The 16,280-nt window shown below is 40.2% G+C and overlaps 1 protein-coding gene across 8 annotated transcripts in view; it reads right to left on the reverse strand.

The window, feature by feature from the left end:
• The window catches only part of Nup98 (nucleoporin 98), a 90,767-nt gene that overhangs the window by 4,677 nt on the left and 69,810 nt on the right, over window positions 1-16,280 (reverse strand). For 6 of the 8 annotated variants that reach the window (XM_006507896.3, NM_001287164.1, XM_030242624.1 and 3 more), the window contains 10 exons: window positions 15,392-15,574; window positions 14,656-14,809; window positions 10,488-10,917; window positions 8,556-8,785; window positions 5,740-6,006; window positions 4,868-5,025; window positions 3,688-3,831; window positions 2,374-2,516; window positions 1,027-1,248; window positions 77-318 (listed from right to left, as the gene is read on the reverse strand). In XM_006507896.3, the coding sequence (XP_006507959.1) occupies window positions 77-318; window positions 1,027-1,248; window positions 2,374-2,516; window positions 3,688-3,831; window positions 4,868-5,025; window positions 5,740-6,006; window positions 8,556-8,785; window positions 10,488-10,917; window positions 14,656-14,809; window positions 15,392-15,574 (2,173 nt within the window). Of the gene's footprint in view, window positions 1-76; window positions 319-1,026; window positions 1,249-2,373; window positions 2,517-3,687; window positions 3,832-4,867; window positions 5,026-5,739; window positions 6,007-8,555; window positions 8,786-10,109; window positions 10,918-14,655; window positions 14,810-15,391; window positions 15,575-16,280 lie in introns of those variants that run through there. The other 2 variants (NM_001287165.1, NM_022979.2) reach the window with 1 other exon arrangement.

Here is a 16,280-nt window from a genome sequence, read left to right on the forward strand (position 1 = left end):
GAACTACCACGAAGGTTCACAGGTTCACAGGTGTAACTCGGCCGCATAGCAGCATTACCTGGTGGTTTGCACTCACCAGAAGCTAGGTGACGAATGACTAGTTTGTGGCAGCGGTTCCAGTGACCAGCTTTAAATAAATAGAGGGCCTCCAAGTGCTTATTGGATTCCATGTGTGCTCGAACTGCTTTGGCCTCATGAATCCACTCAGCAGGCACACAAAGCTTCTGTGTGAGGAACGCCTCCTTAGCCCAAGACTCAGGGGTCTCTGACAGTTGGCAGTGCCTTGTCAGCAGCTCTCGAACAGCCTTCTCACGCATGCTGTGGGGAAGACAGAGACTAGCATAAGCATCATTCCTGGTCTGGAGAAGGCTATGGTGGACAGTAAGATGGTCCCCTGGGCAGTTACTCAAAGGGGCAATCTTATCTTTAGAGGACCACTTCAAACAAAACAAACCACAAAGTCTAATCTCAAATATTATTGTTTCTAATTATGTGTAAATGTGTGTGTTGGTACGTATGTGCACATGACTATAGGTCCCTTTGGAGGTCACAGGTGTTGGATCTTCAGAGTTGGAGTCACCACAGGCAGTTGTGGGTAACCCAACACAGGTGCTGAGAACTGAACTCAGATCCCATGGAAAAGAAGCCAAGTGCTCTTAACTGATGAGCCATCTCTCCAGGCCCTTTGAGATTTATCACATGGCTGTATCTAACAGATGTTCTAAGCCAGTGGTTCTCAACCCTCCTAACGCTGCAACACATGTTGTTATGACCCCCTAAGCATAAAATTATTTTTGTTGCTGCTTCATAATTTTTCTACTGTTATGAACCATAATGTAAGTCTCTGTGTTTTCAGATAGTCTTAGGTGACCCTGTGAAAGGGTCCTTTGACTCCCAAAGGGATTAAGATCCACAAATTGAGAAGCACTGTAAGCAATCACTTACTGAACTGGACCTGAACAGCAATCCTTAGGTACTGCCCTGAGGTGCTGGATATTCCCAGCGGGTTCAATGACTTTCACTCACCCCGAGTTGTCAATGTGTAGGAAGACAAAGATGGCCCACTCCCAGAGTCCTTCACTTTCCAGTTGGCCAGCATAACTGGCCTGTAGCACACCTTCACACTGTTCTGAGAGATGGGTATAGTTAAGAGCACGTAGCACTTCCCAAAGGTGCCAGCTCAGGCGGTAGTCCAAAGGATCTGCAGTTATGCTTCGAGGTTCTAATAGCTGATTGAGCTCATAATGTCTGAGGAGAACAAAGTACTCAGTCAGGATACTCGGCAGGCAGGTCACCTGTACTGAACAGGTTATTTGAGACAGGGTTTCTCTGTAATAACAAAGCCCTGGCTATCCTGGAATTTGATCTATAGACGAGAGTGGCCGTAAACTCACAGATCCACTTCCACCTGCCTCCTGAAGGCTGGGATTAAAAATATGAGCTACAAGACGGGCGGTGGAGGCGCACGCCTTTAATCCCAGCACTTGGGAGGCAGAGACAGGCAAATTTCTGAGTTCGAGGCCAGCCTGGTCTACAAAGTGAGTTCCAGGACAGCCAGGGCTACACAGAGAAACCCTGTCTCGAAAAAACAAAAAAATAAAAAGAGCTACTAAGCAGCCCATTCTCTTTCTTAGTAAGAGCTTATTTCATGGACAATATTATAATCCTAACTCATGGGAGAGTGAATTCTAGGCCGGTCTATTTAGACACAAAATCTCAAACCACCAAAGTAAAGAAAAATATATAATATATACAACATACAGAGAGTACCTCTACATATACCAAATTCTGAAGAGGACATCTAGCAATTAGAAATTTTATACATCACCAGTGAAAATGTAAAATAATAAGCATTCTTGTTACATTGCCCAGGGGACTGAAACTTTTGGGCTTTTGTGAACCATTCTCACCTCAGTCTCCCAAGACCTGGCTTAAGGCAGTGAGTTTTGTAAATATCCACAGCAATTTTATCCCTAACAGCCAAACCAACAATATCTACCCACCTGCAAAGCAGGATGTAAATTATGCAAAAATCTGCAGTGTCAAAACAAGTATCTACCCCAGACCAACTTTGGCTGTTCACATTAACACGGATAAATCTTACCATCATGCTGAGTGAAAAGACGACAGGCACAAAAGAATACAAATGATCTTAACTATGTAAATTCCTGTAACAACAATATTAATTTAGAGTAACAATCCTGCCCTAAAAGTTTAAGACTGAGGATTAATCCCTGAATCGCTTTAGGAAGTTTCTGTTGTGACAGAATCGTGTGCACTGTGTTGACAGTTTGCTGCGATTTTCCTATCCCACTGCATCCTTATTTATCTCAAGGATTGATTGAAGTGATTACCACCCTGGGCCTTGTTTACCTGTCACTGTAGAGTTTTAGAAGATGAAAGCAAACATCTTGAAGTGGTCTCCGGGAGTCTTTTTCTTCCTCTACCATACAGCCGCAGCCCTCCAGGTAAGAAGGAAGAGGGGAGCAGGCATATTTATCACCCTCAGGAGTATTCTGAAAAGGAAGAATTTACAAAAGCATTATAACAGCTCTTTTCAATTAGTAGTATCATGGCTCAATCATTAAGACTCCTGTATAGACAAGCTCTGCCAGCGGCTCTCAGCCTTCCTAATGCGGAAACCCTTTAATCCAGCTCCTCAAGCTGTGGTGACTCTAATCAGGAAGTTATTTTCGTTGCCTTTCATAACTGCTATTTGCTACTGTTATGAATTGTAATGTAAATATCTGTGTTTTCTCATGGTTGTAGGCGACTTCTATGAAAGGGTTGTTTGACTTCTAAAGGGGTCATGACCCACAGGTTGAGGACAGCTATTATATGTAGTCCTGGGTGTCCTGGATCTATTTAGACCAGGCTGGCCTAGAACTCACAGAGCACCACCTGCCTGCAAGCACTCGTAGTAAAGAGGTGCCCCACATCCGGCTCAAAACAACTTTCTAACTTCAATCATAACAAGGGACATGAGATATGTCATTGAAAATTTTCAGCTTAAATGTTAATAAGGGGCAAATTTAACCTGATGTCAGGCTTAAGCAATTCCCAAAGGGATAAGCTAGTCTTAGAAATGAAAAATCACTTCACGTAAAAGTAGAAAAAAATAGTAGAGAATTCATGACTTCTTAAATAGAATAGAAGCAAAGGGTGGGTAGACTGGTGGGGAGGTAGAGGCAGGAAGGGCAGGCAGATTTTTGAGTTCAAGGCTAGTCTGGTCTACAGAATGAGTTCCAAGACAGCATAGGTCTACACAGAAACCATGTCTCAAAGAGTCCCCACAAAGGAAATAAAGAAAAAATAAAAAAATAAAAAGGTACCACCCCCATCCTCTGAAAAGAAAGTTAATGGTAGAAGTTGAAGAGGAGCCCTGTCTCGAGGCAAGCAAGGTAAAGGATAAAGTTCTGAATTTGCTGGGTCTACTTCAATTTTATACTATTTTGAAAGAGGGCAATCAGCAATAAGCATTGTGTTATTTGATGGTTTTTTCCTATGACTTTAGAAAAAAATTTTTTGAGACAGAGTCTCATCATGTAGCCCTAGATGGCCACCTGCCTCTTATCTCCCAAGTGCTGGGATTAAAGGTGTGCCTACCATATCTAGCTTGCAGGACTTCTCTGGAAAGACAAAGCACCTACTAGAGTTCTCACTTGGCTCTTCTGAATACACACACACCTGAAATGCTTCTTCATACATGCTGAGAGCCCTGGAAATGGAGGCGGTTGGCGGAAGCAAATACCAAAGATGGATAGCAAGTGTTCGTTTCCAATCTAGCTGGGAGCAAACATTGATTTGTTTCTGCTCTGAGAGCTGCCACACCTGCAGGAGACAAGAACATTACCATGTCAACTTTAGGTTGCCTTGGTTACTACTGCCTGTCTATAAGCTGTTCACTTATATTAGCCTTGAACCAAGAGATCCTCCTGCCTCTGCTGAGATTAAAGGAGTATGCCACCACACCCAGTCTTAATGTTATGGCTTCGATGTGAAATCTCTCCTCCCATTTTCTTGCCATAATCAGTATGAGAAGGACATACAGACACAAGAGATAATCAAAGAGTAAACAGCAAAAACTGGATTAAAATAATTACTCCATTTTGGTAAAATGAAAAGCTGTGGCTATTAAAAACTGTGCAAATATGAACTTATACATCAATATAGATTTTAAAATGTCTGAGAAGACATAATTATACATTGTTTACTATGTAAATATTACTGACATAGGATAGACTTTTTGTATGTGAGCACATGCATGCCATGGTGTATGAAGATCAGCAGAATTTGTTAGAGGTGGTTACAGGGCATGACTGACCAGGTTTCAGGCTGGACAGCAAGTGAGTTTCTTTACCTGCCCCAATCTTATTTGCCAGCCCCAATATTATTTCAAGTTTATATTAATTAATAAAGTATTTTAGGCCAGTGAGATGGCTGAATGGGTAAAGCCTGAGGACCTGTTTGACTCCCAAGACCCACTAGGTAGGAGAGAATCAACTCTGGCATGTTATCCTTTGTTCTTCATACACATGCCAGAGGGTACACACACGTGCTTGAGAGCAAGTGTGCAAAAACACAAACAAATGTAATAATTTTTTTTCTAAAAATTCTTTTTTTGAGACAGGGTTTCCTAAGTAGCCCTGGCTATCCTGGACCTCTCTAGACTAGGTTTGTCTTGAACTTGGTCTAGATCTCACAGAGATCCACCTGAATATTATCTCCCAAGTGCTAGGACTAAAGGAGTATGCCAGCATGCCCAACTAACTGACACTAGGTTGAAAATATTTCTACCTAGAAATAAGGCCAAACTGTCAGTTATATTAATAGTCTAAGATTTATAAGAAAATTAGTATGACATTACCGGTTTTCCAGCCAACAGGGCAAATATGCGCAATCGCTCATCGTGGATGAAGGAGTCAGCCTGGAGCTGATGCCAATCGGCCAACTGCATGGTGAGCAGCTCCCGGACTGACTGGCTTCCCACCAACTGAGACAGAAGAAGGGCAAGGCGATGATCACCTATAAGAGAAACACAAGTTTTCTCATGAGGTCTAAGGATCTACAGACCTAATGAAACACAGGCTATCACCATCTTCTTCCAGGTTTGGGAGGAAAGACTCAGTTCATCAGTTGTCAAAGGAATACGCCAATGTTATACATTAAAACACTGCTGAAACTGGGCAGTGGTGGCACACACCTTTAATCCTGGCATCTGTGAGGCAGAAGCAGGTGGATCTCAGTCTGTTTCTCCTACAGGGGTTCTGTCCTGGCCCAGCTTTTTTTCAGGGAGCTATCTTTGACAAGCAAGGATACTCACCACTATACTATGAGGACAACCTGGACAGCAACTTTGAACCATTTGCATGTAACATGTTGTCCTATATGCATATATCTGTGCATACTCTATGCATTATTATAAGGATAACCACCTAAGTACAGATCACACATTTAAATGTTTATAGTGACTAAGTCTTAGAATTTGGGTGATTTTTGTCCTATTGCTTTCTACTTATCTGCATTTTTTGATTTTTATTACAAATGCACATAAGAAGATCAACAAAATTTTAATTAAATAAATAATATTTAAGGTTCCAGAGAATTGTTTAGGAAAACAAGACATGGTCTCTAGAGGAACCAATAATCTTACTTAGATATATTTAGAAGGCAAATTACAATTGAGAGGCAGGGGTAGTGTGGAGAAGTAGGTAGTGGTAGAGAGAATCTCATTCCTACCTGACTGCTGTGCCAGACAACAGGCCTCACTAATCCTACTGCCCGTGAGGTAGCTGAAGACAGCCTCTACGGGACTGTCTCTGCGGGTTAAGGAGACTTCCTCTTCAATCTGAGGTGCAGCGGTATGTGACAGCCAGCGGGAAAAAGCTCTTCTACGCTCCAGAGTCTGAATGTATTCGCTGGGCTCATCCAGCTGGCCGTCAAGCTCCTTCAGGTGGCCCCATAGGGCTTCACATAATGTCCATGTCAGGCTCCAGTGCTTCACAACTAAGAAAGTACAAAAACCAATGATTTAAGGTTTGGCAGTACCTCTTGAGAGGCCATCATTAACGGTGGTGCAAAATATATCAGCACAAAAACCATTCATTTAAGTTTGCCAGCTCATTTCTCCCAATTTGTTCATCTCAATGTATAAGCTGCACAACTATAAGGTATATCTGCTCACTCCACGTGCCTGTGACACCTGTGATACTTAGGTAACAACCTGACGTTCCTTTAAACAAATTTCCTTAGCCTAATTATGGCTATTAAGTGTGATGATCAAGAGGAGATCTTCTAATTTGACCAAACTTTGCTACAAAATGCATTTAAAAGTTATTTTATGTGTATAAATAGTCTGTCTGTCTGTCTGTCTATACAGCATGTATGTGCAATATGTCCACTGAGGCCTGAAGAGGGCACTAGTTGGAGTTAAAGATGGCCATGACTCTCCATGTAGGTGCTGGAACTCTTTTACCATTCACACTTGACTCCCCACAACAGCAGCAGACTGCATTAGCATTCTCAGAGACATCTGGTAGAAATACAGCCACTGCTAGGCTGCGTCCTGCAAGTTTACATTTGAATCACACACACACACACACACACACACACACACACACACAACCATACACAAATTAAATATAATGCAGGGCCTGCCATACGAAGATGCTAAAACATTTAGAGAACAGATAGCTATTTAACAAGAGGTGCTAGCACACTGCATATTTCAGTGTTGGAGGCTGAAGGTAGGGTCCTATACCTCACTTTGAATCTAATCAACTCAAAATGAATCAAAGACTTTAAGACTTGACAATTTAAAATTAAACAGGAAAACACTGGTTAAGTGCTAAGATACAGGCCTAGGTAATGCCTTCCTGCAGAAGACTCTAATAAACAACAAGTTGTTTTTTTAAACTATTTCTATTAATTATTATTATTATACATACTTAAGTAAAGAGCTTTTGCACTGTAAAAAATTTAATGGTGAAAAGACAGATTATGAAATGGGAGGACAGAAATCTTTGCAATCTGTTTATTTAACAGAGGATTAATAAAGCAAAACACACACACACACACACACACACACACACACACACACACACAAATCAGTAAGTGGTTAAGCAAATGAGCCAATACTTTCCAAATAAAGTACAAATCTTTAGCCATCAGAAAAATGCAAATCAAAACTCCTTTGAGATTGTAATTCACTCTAAGTGGAATGATTAACATTAAGAAAAAATAAAAACCAAACTATTCGAAAATTAACAAGTACTGATTGACAGTGTCTAGAGAAAAAGGAATTTTTTTTTTTGGTTTTCCGAGACAGGGTTTCTCTGTGTAGCCCTGGCTGTCCTGGAACTCACTTTGTGGACCAGGCTGGCCTCGAACTCAGAAATCCACCTGCTTCTGCCTCCCAAGTACTGGGATTAAAGGCGTGCGCCACCGTGCCCAGCTCAGAAAAAGGAATTTTTGTATTTTGTTGCTGGATATATAAATTAGTCTAGTCACCATGGCAACAAGTATGGAGGTTCTTGAAAAAATTGAAATGTTTTATGCTTTAGCTATATGACTTCTTACTCCAAAGAATGAAAGTCAACTCATAAAAGATAGCAAACACTGTGAGTGTAGCTTGATTTCCAGCAGACAAGTTAGGGAGTCAGCCTTGATCTTACAAGCCTTTTCAACAGAGGACTAGATAGACAAAGTGCAGTCTATATTATATGGTGGAGGTTCACTGAGCCACAAAGAATTAAGCTATGGCATTTGCAGGTAAACTACGGTATTTGATGGTAAGCAAAGTAAGTCACTCCAAACAAAACAAAATAAAACTAGTATCCCATGTCTTCTTTTCTAAGTGAAATTTAGGAAACAAGGAAGTTAAAAAAAGACAAGCTGTGCTTAGTGGGCTACACAAAGCAAGCCTGTCTCAAAAAACAAAACGACAGACTGACAGACACACAATGAGTAAGGAGACCAGTGGGGATATGGAAGAAATAAAGTTAAGTAAAGGGAAGAAAAGGGGGTGAGTATGATTACACACAAACACACGCATATCATTAGCACATGTCAATAACGATAAAGGGCAAATAACTGCACAGCTCCTGAGGCACTGATAGCTATAAATCTAAAGTTCCTGCACATAACAACAAACAGAGTTACTACATGTCCTTGGTATTTGTCAGTTAAAGGGCTTCTTTTCACTTACTCTCATGTCACTATTATTTTTAAAATCTAATTAAAGGCAATTTTAGAGGGGGAATTTTTTTTCCCTTTCATAAAGATGATTTGCAAAACACATAGTTAAATATCTTGGTTTGAAATAAAAGGAATACAATTATCAAAATCTGAGGGTTTTGACTAGCTGTGGGTGTTTGAGGAAGTATTTATAAACTACAAGCCATAAGAATGATTAAAGACTCATAATTTCTTTCTTCTTGTTCCAGATGCACTGCAGCACTGTGTAAGCACAGGAAGTCATCTGACTTCCCGGAAGGAAACGCGCGCCATGTTAACCTGACTCCTGGGACAAAGGTCAGAGCATGGTGTGTACTTACTTGGTAGTTCCAGGAAATCTCCAGGTGAGTCCTTAACCCAATCTGCATAATCATGAATGACTGAAACCCCAGGGTTGGGGACAATGAGAGGACACAGCTCATCTACATGGACAGTGCTATGTTTTAATTTGAGCTCTAGAGGTGTCTGGTATAACTGCAGATCTTCATCCAGCTTCCTCTGTCTTAAGCCGAGTTTTTCCAAATGAACTTTGAATGGGGATTCAGATAGACTAGAAGAAACAACAGATGAGTAAAAAAATGAAGACAGCTGAAATTTCCCTACAACCAACCTATGCTTTATTTCTGACTTCCAACAGAATAAAAGGCATTTCACTGAAATGTTTGTTTTCTGAGACAGAGTTTCATGTAGCCCAGGCTTGTCTTGAACATGTAACTAAGGATCATATTGAATCTCTTCTTCCTGCCTCCAGATTCCTCCAAAATGATGGGATTACAGGCATGCAGGCACGGGCCACTATGCTGGGTTTATGCTGTGCTGGGAATGAAACCTAGAGCCTCATGCATACTGTGTAAACACTGTACCAACTGAGCTACACTCACAGTCCTGAGAACCTAATTCTATTTTTATAAATGATTGTTCAAGACTTATTTTTATGTATTATGTGTATTTATTGTGGTCAGGGGCAGATGATGACTGTAGAATCCAGAAGTAGGTGTCAGATACTCTGGAGTGAGAGTTACGAGAGGTTATGAGCTGCCCACAGTGGGTGCTGGGAACCAAACTTGGGTCCTCTGGAAGAATAGGAAATATTCTATACAGTGTCAGTTTCTTAAACCTTAAAAAGACTAATGAGGTCTATTAAAATAGTAAGAACTTTATATTTTCCAACATGTGTAAAATTAGTGAACAATAATTTCCAAGTGGCCAATGCTATTGTTTATAAAATCATGGATGAGTAATGATACAAAGTGCAAGATAACCAATACATTTTAATGCAACAAAGCACAGCTCGGTACAAAAGTATGGGAGTCAGTAATTACTTGCTTCACGACTTATGTGGACACTACAAGATCTAAACATCAAAAGTTATATGTAGAATGCCTGGTTTACAAATACTTAGGTGTCAAAAGTTATGAAGGTAAGTTTATACATACCAAATATTTTGAGATACATCTCATGTAACCCTAAACTTGATATATAGCCAAGAAAGACGATGAATTTCTGATTCTCCAGCCTTTATCTCCTAAGTGACTAGATTATATGCATATACCAACACATACGGCCTGATTCTAAATTACTTAATTCCTTTGTTTGTATCTGCTTTAAATTGTTGTGCTAGAGATTGAAGTGAGGGTCTTGGGCATGCTAGTTCTACTGGGCTGTATTAGCACTTGAGTTTCTAAGAGAGCTAACTTGTGAACTCTTCTGCCTGTCTCTAGTGCTGGGATTATACATATGTACCACCATGCCCAGATAGGTTACAAATTTAGATGAACATGAAGCCAGTCTGAACTTAATACAATTTTTAAAACTGATATTAATAATCTCCAAAATAATACATATCTAGAGTCAATTAGTAAATTTAGAATGGATTTTCCTGAGATGTTCATGAAACTGATGATCTTTATTTTTTCAAAATCAATTAAAAAATTAATAAAGTATTCATATTCATTTAATCCATAGTAAATATACACAAACTTATTAGGATTATAAAAAATACATAAGAAAACTGTACATATTTGGTGTAAATGCAATACATTTTGTATGATAATTACCAGAGGACTTAATTGTAGGGACTACATAGGAACATATATGATACTATGTACATAACATATGAAATACTTATACTTGGGTTAAAAATTTATATAGAGAGATCAAAAAGCAGGGTGCTGACCTTGGGTTTCTTGATAACAGAACAGCCCCAACTATAATGTGGACATTCCCCCAAAGCATCAATAAACATAACTCACGATTTAACAGCTACTGGATTGGGCAGGAATCCATATTCCATAGAATCGGCAACCTGATGATTTTCCAGTTCATGGGAGCCATGCAGTTGTTCTCCACTATTAGCAAGAGTCCAGTTGGGACCCCAACCAACCCGAAATGAACGTCCCATGAATAGGGCCATGTCCATCAAGAGCTTCCCCTTGCCATATGTAATGGATTTTTCAAGAGGGACTAGGCCTGGTTGCCTTCGTATCCCCACTGTTTTTAGCTGAACCTCAGGGGCTGGGCTGGGCACTGTGAACACAGTGGCCAGGGGCAGAGGGACAGACCAGGGGGATGTGGATGGGATGTTCATGCGAGATGATGTCCTGGGAGTGCGACATTCTTGCACGGAGGCACTTGGTGAAAGAAAAGTTCCACTTGCAAATTTTGATTGCAGCAACCCACCAACTGAAACAAAGAGGAAAAGATGCTAAACAACACAGTTTGTTTCTTCATTAACAACAAAAATCACTAAGGATGAAGATATCCAGACAGATTTTACAATAATCACTTTTCTTTGGAGCCTAAGTCCTAGAACCTATGAAGCCAGGCTAGACCCAGAGATCCACCTGATTCTTCCTCCTGAGCGCTAGGATCAAAGGTGTGCACCACACCTGGCTATATATAGTAATTATCTTTGTTGTTGTTGTTTTTCCAGATAAGATTTCTCTGTATAGCCTGGCTGTCTTGTAACTCACTATGTAGACCAGGTGGGCCTTGAACTCTGCCTCCTGAGTGCTGGGATTAAAGGAGTATGCCACAATATTTACTCAAAAATATTTTAAATTATGTGTATGTTTGTGGGTATATCAACAGGACTGTAAATGTCTGTGGATGCCAGGTGTCCAATGCTCCTGAACCAGGAGTTACGGGTGGTTGTAAGCTGCCTGATAAGGATGCTGGGAATCAAACTTGGGCCTTCTTCAAGAGCGGTATGAGCTCTCTACCACTGAGCCATTTCTCCAGTCCATTGATAATTACCCTTTCAGATGTGAAATCAAAGCAAGAGTTTTAATGATTTTTATAAAGAAAAAACAAAAACAAGAATCTTTGAGGATTATGTTAATAACAATATTAAAGACAATTATGTGTACACTTCCCTTTTCAGTAACATTGATCAGGAAGCCTTATTACTACCACTCACATTTTAAAACTGAGGTAATTGGGCTTAGAGAAGGGACTTTTCTAAGTCCACAGCGCTATCAAGTGGCGAGACTGGGTGATGTGCCTGGGTAAAACTGTTCTTAAGGGTCATATCCTAACTGAAATCATATATGCAATAAAACTATTGTAAAAATGATGGATGCAACTGGAGACAATAACATACAGTGAGATAGATCAGTTCTAGAAATACAAATATTACAAGTTTTCTCTTATTTATGGATCTTTGATATTACACATTTCCTAATATTATTTATGTACTAATGACATGAAAGTAGAAGAAAAATTGTCTGGGGACCAAGAAACAGGAAAGGGCAAAGTAAGTGGCTAAGGGGATGGAGACTATGCTAAAAGGACATTATAATGGCTAGAGAAGGTGGCTCAGCAGTTAAAAGCATTCCTTGCTCTTGCAGAGGATCTGAGTTTGGTACCCAGTGCACACACAGGGGCTCACAACTAACCGTAACTTCACTTTTAAGAAATTTGACACTCTTTTCTGACCTCTGTAGGCACTGCATGTACCTGTCACACATACATGCATGCAGTCAAAAAAAATTCAATACACATAGATAAATCTAAAAATTGAGTTTGTATTTGTACAGCCTTATGTATAACTAAAATACAAAACCAGCTTGGTGATGGTGGCACATGTCTTTAATCTCAGCACTTTGGAGGCAGAGGCAGGCAGGGAGTTTGGGACCAGCCTGGTCTACAGAGTGAGTTCCAGGACAGCCAGGGCTACACAGAGAAACCCTGTCTCAAAAACCTCAACATCAGAAAACCCAAAACAAACAAACCAACAAACTAAAACCACAAAAAGTCCCATACAGATGAAAACTGAAGTGCTGACATGTAATGTTCAGTGCTAGGTCTGAGGAAATGTTATTAAGGGATGCTTTAACAAACTAAAGTATTTTTTCCTTGGGATAGAGATAGGCTCATAGACTGCTCTTCCAGATTACCCGAGTTTAATCCCCATCAACCATGTAGTCGCTGACACAGAAATACACACAGGAAAAAGCATCTATACACAACATTAAAAAAAATTTTTTTTTTTTGAAATTGTGATGGTTTGTATATTCTTGGGACAGAGAGTGGCACCACTGGGAAGTGTGGCCTTGTTGGAATAGGTGTGACCTGGTTGGAGGAGGTGTGTCACTGTGGGTATGGGCATAAGATCCTCACCCTAGTTACTTGGAAGTTAGTCTTCCACTAGCAGCATTTGGATGAAGATGTAGAACTCTCAGCTCTGCTTGCACCATGCCTGCCTGGATGCTGCCATGCTCCCACCTTGTGGTCATGGTGTCTGTTCACAGCAGTAAAACCCTAACTAAGACAGAGATGCAGAGATGAAGTCTTGCTAAGATGCCATGCTCATTCTGAACTCTAAATCCTCCTTCCCTAGGTCTCTAAGAGCTGAGATGAAAAGAAGTACCCCAGAGTGCAGGCTTCTATTAAAAGTCAAGTTTCTGTAAGTGCAAATATCTAATATGTTTTAGAGATAGCATTTTGCTATAAATCTCAGGCTGAACTCAATAGGACAGAGATTGTGTGAACTACCATGCCCCTCAATTTATTTTGGTTTTTAAAGTGTATGTGTGTATGAACGTAAGGAGAGGTAAGAGGACCACTTTAGGGAGTTGGTTTACTCTGTCTACAATGTGGGTCCTAGGAATCAAACTTGCATCTTTACATGTTAAGCCTTCTTGCTGGCCCCTATTTATCTTTTCAGAAAATTTCTGGTGGTAGTTCTTTAGCTTTCAAAATATTTTGAATTATAACTGCCAAAAATTCTCACTGATATCAATATGCCATAATCTTTTTATTTTTTAAGATTTTTCGAGAAAAAAAAATGTGTGTTTCTGCCTACATGACAGTGTACCATGTGTATGCAGTATCTGAGGAGGCCAGAAGAGGGCACTGTGTGTCAGGGACTGGAGTCACAGATGGTGTTGAGAATTGAACCCAGACTCAATGGAAAGCAGTCAATACTCTCAACTGCTGAGCCATCTTCTCTCCAGCCAGTGAGTACTCTATAAAGTATCATCTGCAACCCTAGTAGGAAAAGGAAAAGTTTTAAAATCTACTGTGATTGCCCCACAGGGATTTTCAAAGGTTTAGGGAAAAGTAGATACTTGAAGTTTGCTATCAATAAAAGCAGTAAGACAATATAAGGACTAACTAAAAGGAGCATGGCTAACTTGAGGAATCTAAGTATTATGGTGGTGATTGGAATAGAGTTTACTATGTAATCCACATTCACAAGTGACTAAACATGGCTATCAACTAATGAGCACAAGTGGGTTCCCAACAAAGAGGTACTTACGATGCTTAAAAACCTGCCATGTCAGCACTTTTACTTTTCCTGTTTTAAAATGTGTGTGTGTGCACATGGAGGTCAGTGGACAGTTTCAGCAAGTAATTTCTCTCCTTCCACTCTGTGGGTTCTAGAGATCAAGCTCAGGTCCTCAGGCTCGACGGCAAGCACTTTTCACCAGCTACGCCAATTCACTTACCCGTTTTTTTTTAAAAGACATTATTTAATGTGTATGCATGAGTCCTTAAGAGAGAGTGTGAGTGTGTGTATATACTTATACATATACATACATACACATATATATGCACCATGCGTGTGCCTGGTAGCCAGGGAAGCCAGAAGAGGGTGTCAGATCCCTTGAAATTGGAAAACAGAGGGTAATAAGCTACCATGTGGTTTCTGAGAACTGAGGTCCTCTGCAAGAACAAGGGTTCTTAGCTGTTGAGCCAAGCTCCCTGGGTCTTGCTGTGTTGTTCTGGGTAATCTCAAATCCACAGCAATCTCCCTGCCTTAGATGGTAGGAAGAGTATGGTATGTATTAAAAAAATATGCCTATTGTTATGCATAGTTTAGGGGTTCTGCTAAAGAGATCCATTCAGCTTAGAAGAAACATGAAAAGTAGAATCTATCTAGAGACTGTCCTTGAAACCAGCACATTTATACTGTACCTATGGAGCGGGATTTTGATGAGTGGGAGGCTGAAATGGGGAGTCTAGGAGAACAGATTTCCTGGACAGTCTCTCCTTTGGAAGGGATGTGACCAAAGCGTTGATCCATGGCATCTACATCTTCTTCGTCAACAAGCAATGATGCTTTCATGATCTAAAAAAGGCAGTATCTGCAGAATGAGTATTTTCCACAAATCAAAGGCCACTGAAAGAAACATGCAGTCTACATGAACCCAAAATTAGTTTCTTTTAAAGTCTGTGCCCAGAACAAGTATAACATTTTTGTGAGCAACACAGTACTTATCCTGTATGTGCCTCATTCAGTAAATGATGTTAAAGTCAAACAAGCCAAAAGCTAAACAAAAAGGCAAGTGGATGGAGGAAGAAATTAAACATCTATTTACCATGACTCTAACATTTCTGTTTGAAACCTCAAAATTACTCTATAAAGTAGACAAAGTACAATTTAAGAGAACTAGTAGTTGTTAACCGGCTATGTAAAGTCAGGGCAGTAAAGTTACAAACGTTGCTGAGAAATCAGGTCTTGTAAACAGAGACCACTTTTTCACTATCAATATAAAGTTTCCTTACTGAATAGGAATATGAAGCCTGCTTCCTTTTCCTTCATAGTGGGGTCTAAACAGTTTTACATGAATACTCAAGAGAAGTGATGTGACATAGGGGATTAAATATTAGTTTGGCTTTTTGTCATAGTAAGGATGGGTCAGAATGTCACCTGTAAAACATGTGGATTAATTCCCAGTGAAGATGCAATATGCGTTGAAGCAGACACAGGCTCCTGATCCTCGGGCACACTCTCTTCTAACACAGAATCTGGAACTGGCTCCTGGGTGATATCTACCATGTCGCTGTCCAGTTCCACAACCCTGCCTAACTGCTCCACTTCTGGGCTCTGGCTCTGCAGACAGCAAAAACAGAGAAGCAACATTCAAATAAGCCAAACAGATTAACTTTACTCAGAATATGATAAAGAAATATTATATTCTGCATTTTCTAAGCGATGAGAGCAGATTTGTTATAAAGGGTTTAACAAAGTGGTTCTCGGACCATCCTTTTGGAATTATGCGCCAGAGTTGAGTATCTGAGTCAATGCCCACAGTGATCTTCAAATTACACCTTTCTTCTCTTTGTTAGCAAGCATAATTTCCTGGTTTACACCAGGTCTCCCTGACTTCCCAATGACTTGAGTTGGGAAGAGAAAAAGGCACCATTATTAAGATGTTAGATAGGCACCCCCCAAATTACATTCTTAGCACACAAATAATTCCATTTTGTTAGGTGTCTGTTTTGCTTGCATGTATGTATATGCGCTGTGTGTCTGGAGTTCTAGATGGCTGTGAACTACCACATAGATGTTGGGATCTCAATCTGGGTCTCTCCAACCCCAAACTTCCCAGTTTTTTGCTTTTTTTTTTTTTGTGATAGAGTTTCTCTGAGGAGGTCTGGCTGTCTTGGAACTGAGAGATCTGCCTGGCTCTGCCTCCCAAGTGCTAAAATTAAAGGCGTGCGCCACTACTGTTGGGGTATAAATAAGTTTCTAGCTAACAGTTTTGGTTCTGGAATTTAATCTTTTGGGAGACTAGAGTCAGCTGTGCTCTGTATAT

This window comes from Mus musculus, chromosome 7 (assembly GCF_000001635.26).
Source record: "Mus musculus strain C57BL/6J chromosome 7, GRCm38.p6 C57BL/6J".
In the NCBI taxonomy this organism is placed as follows: Eukaryota; Metazoa; Chordata; class Mammalia; order Rodentia; family Muridae; genus Mus; species Mus musculus.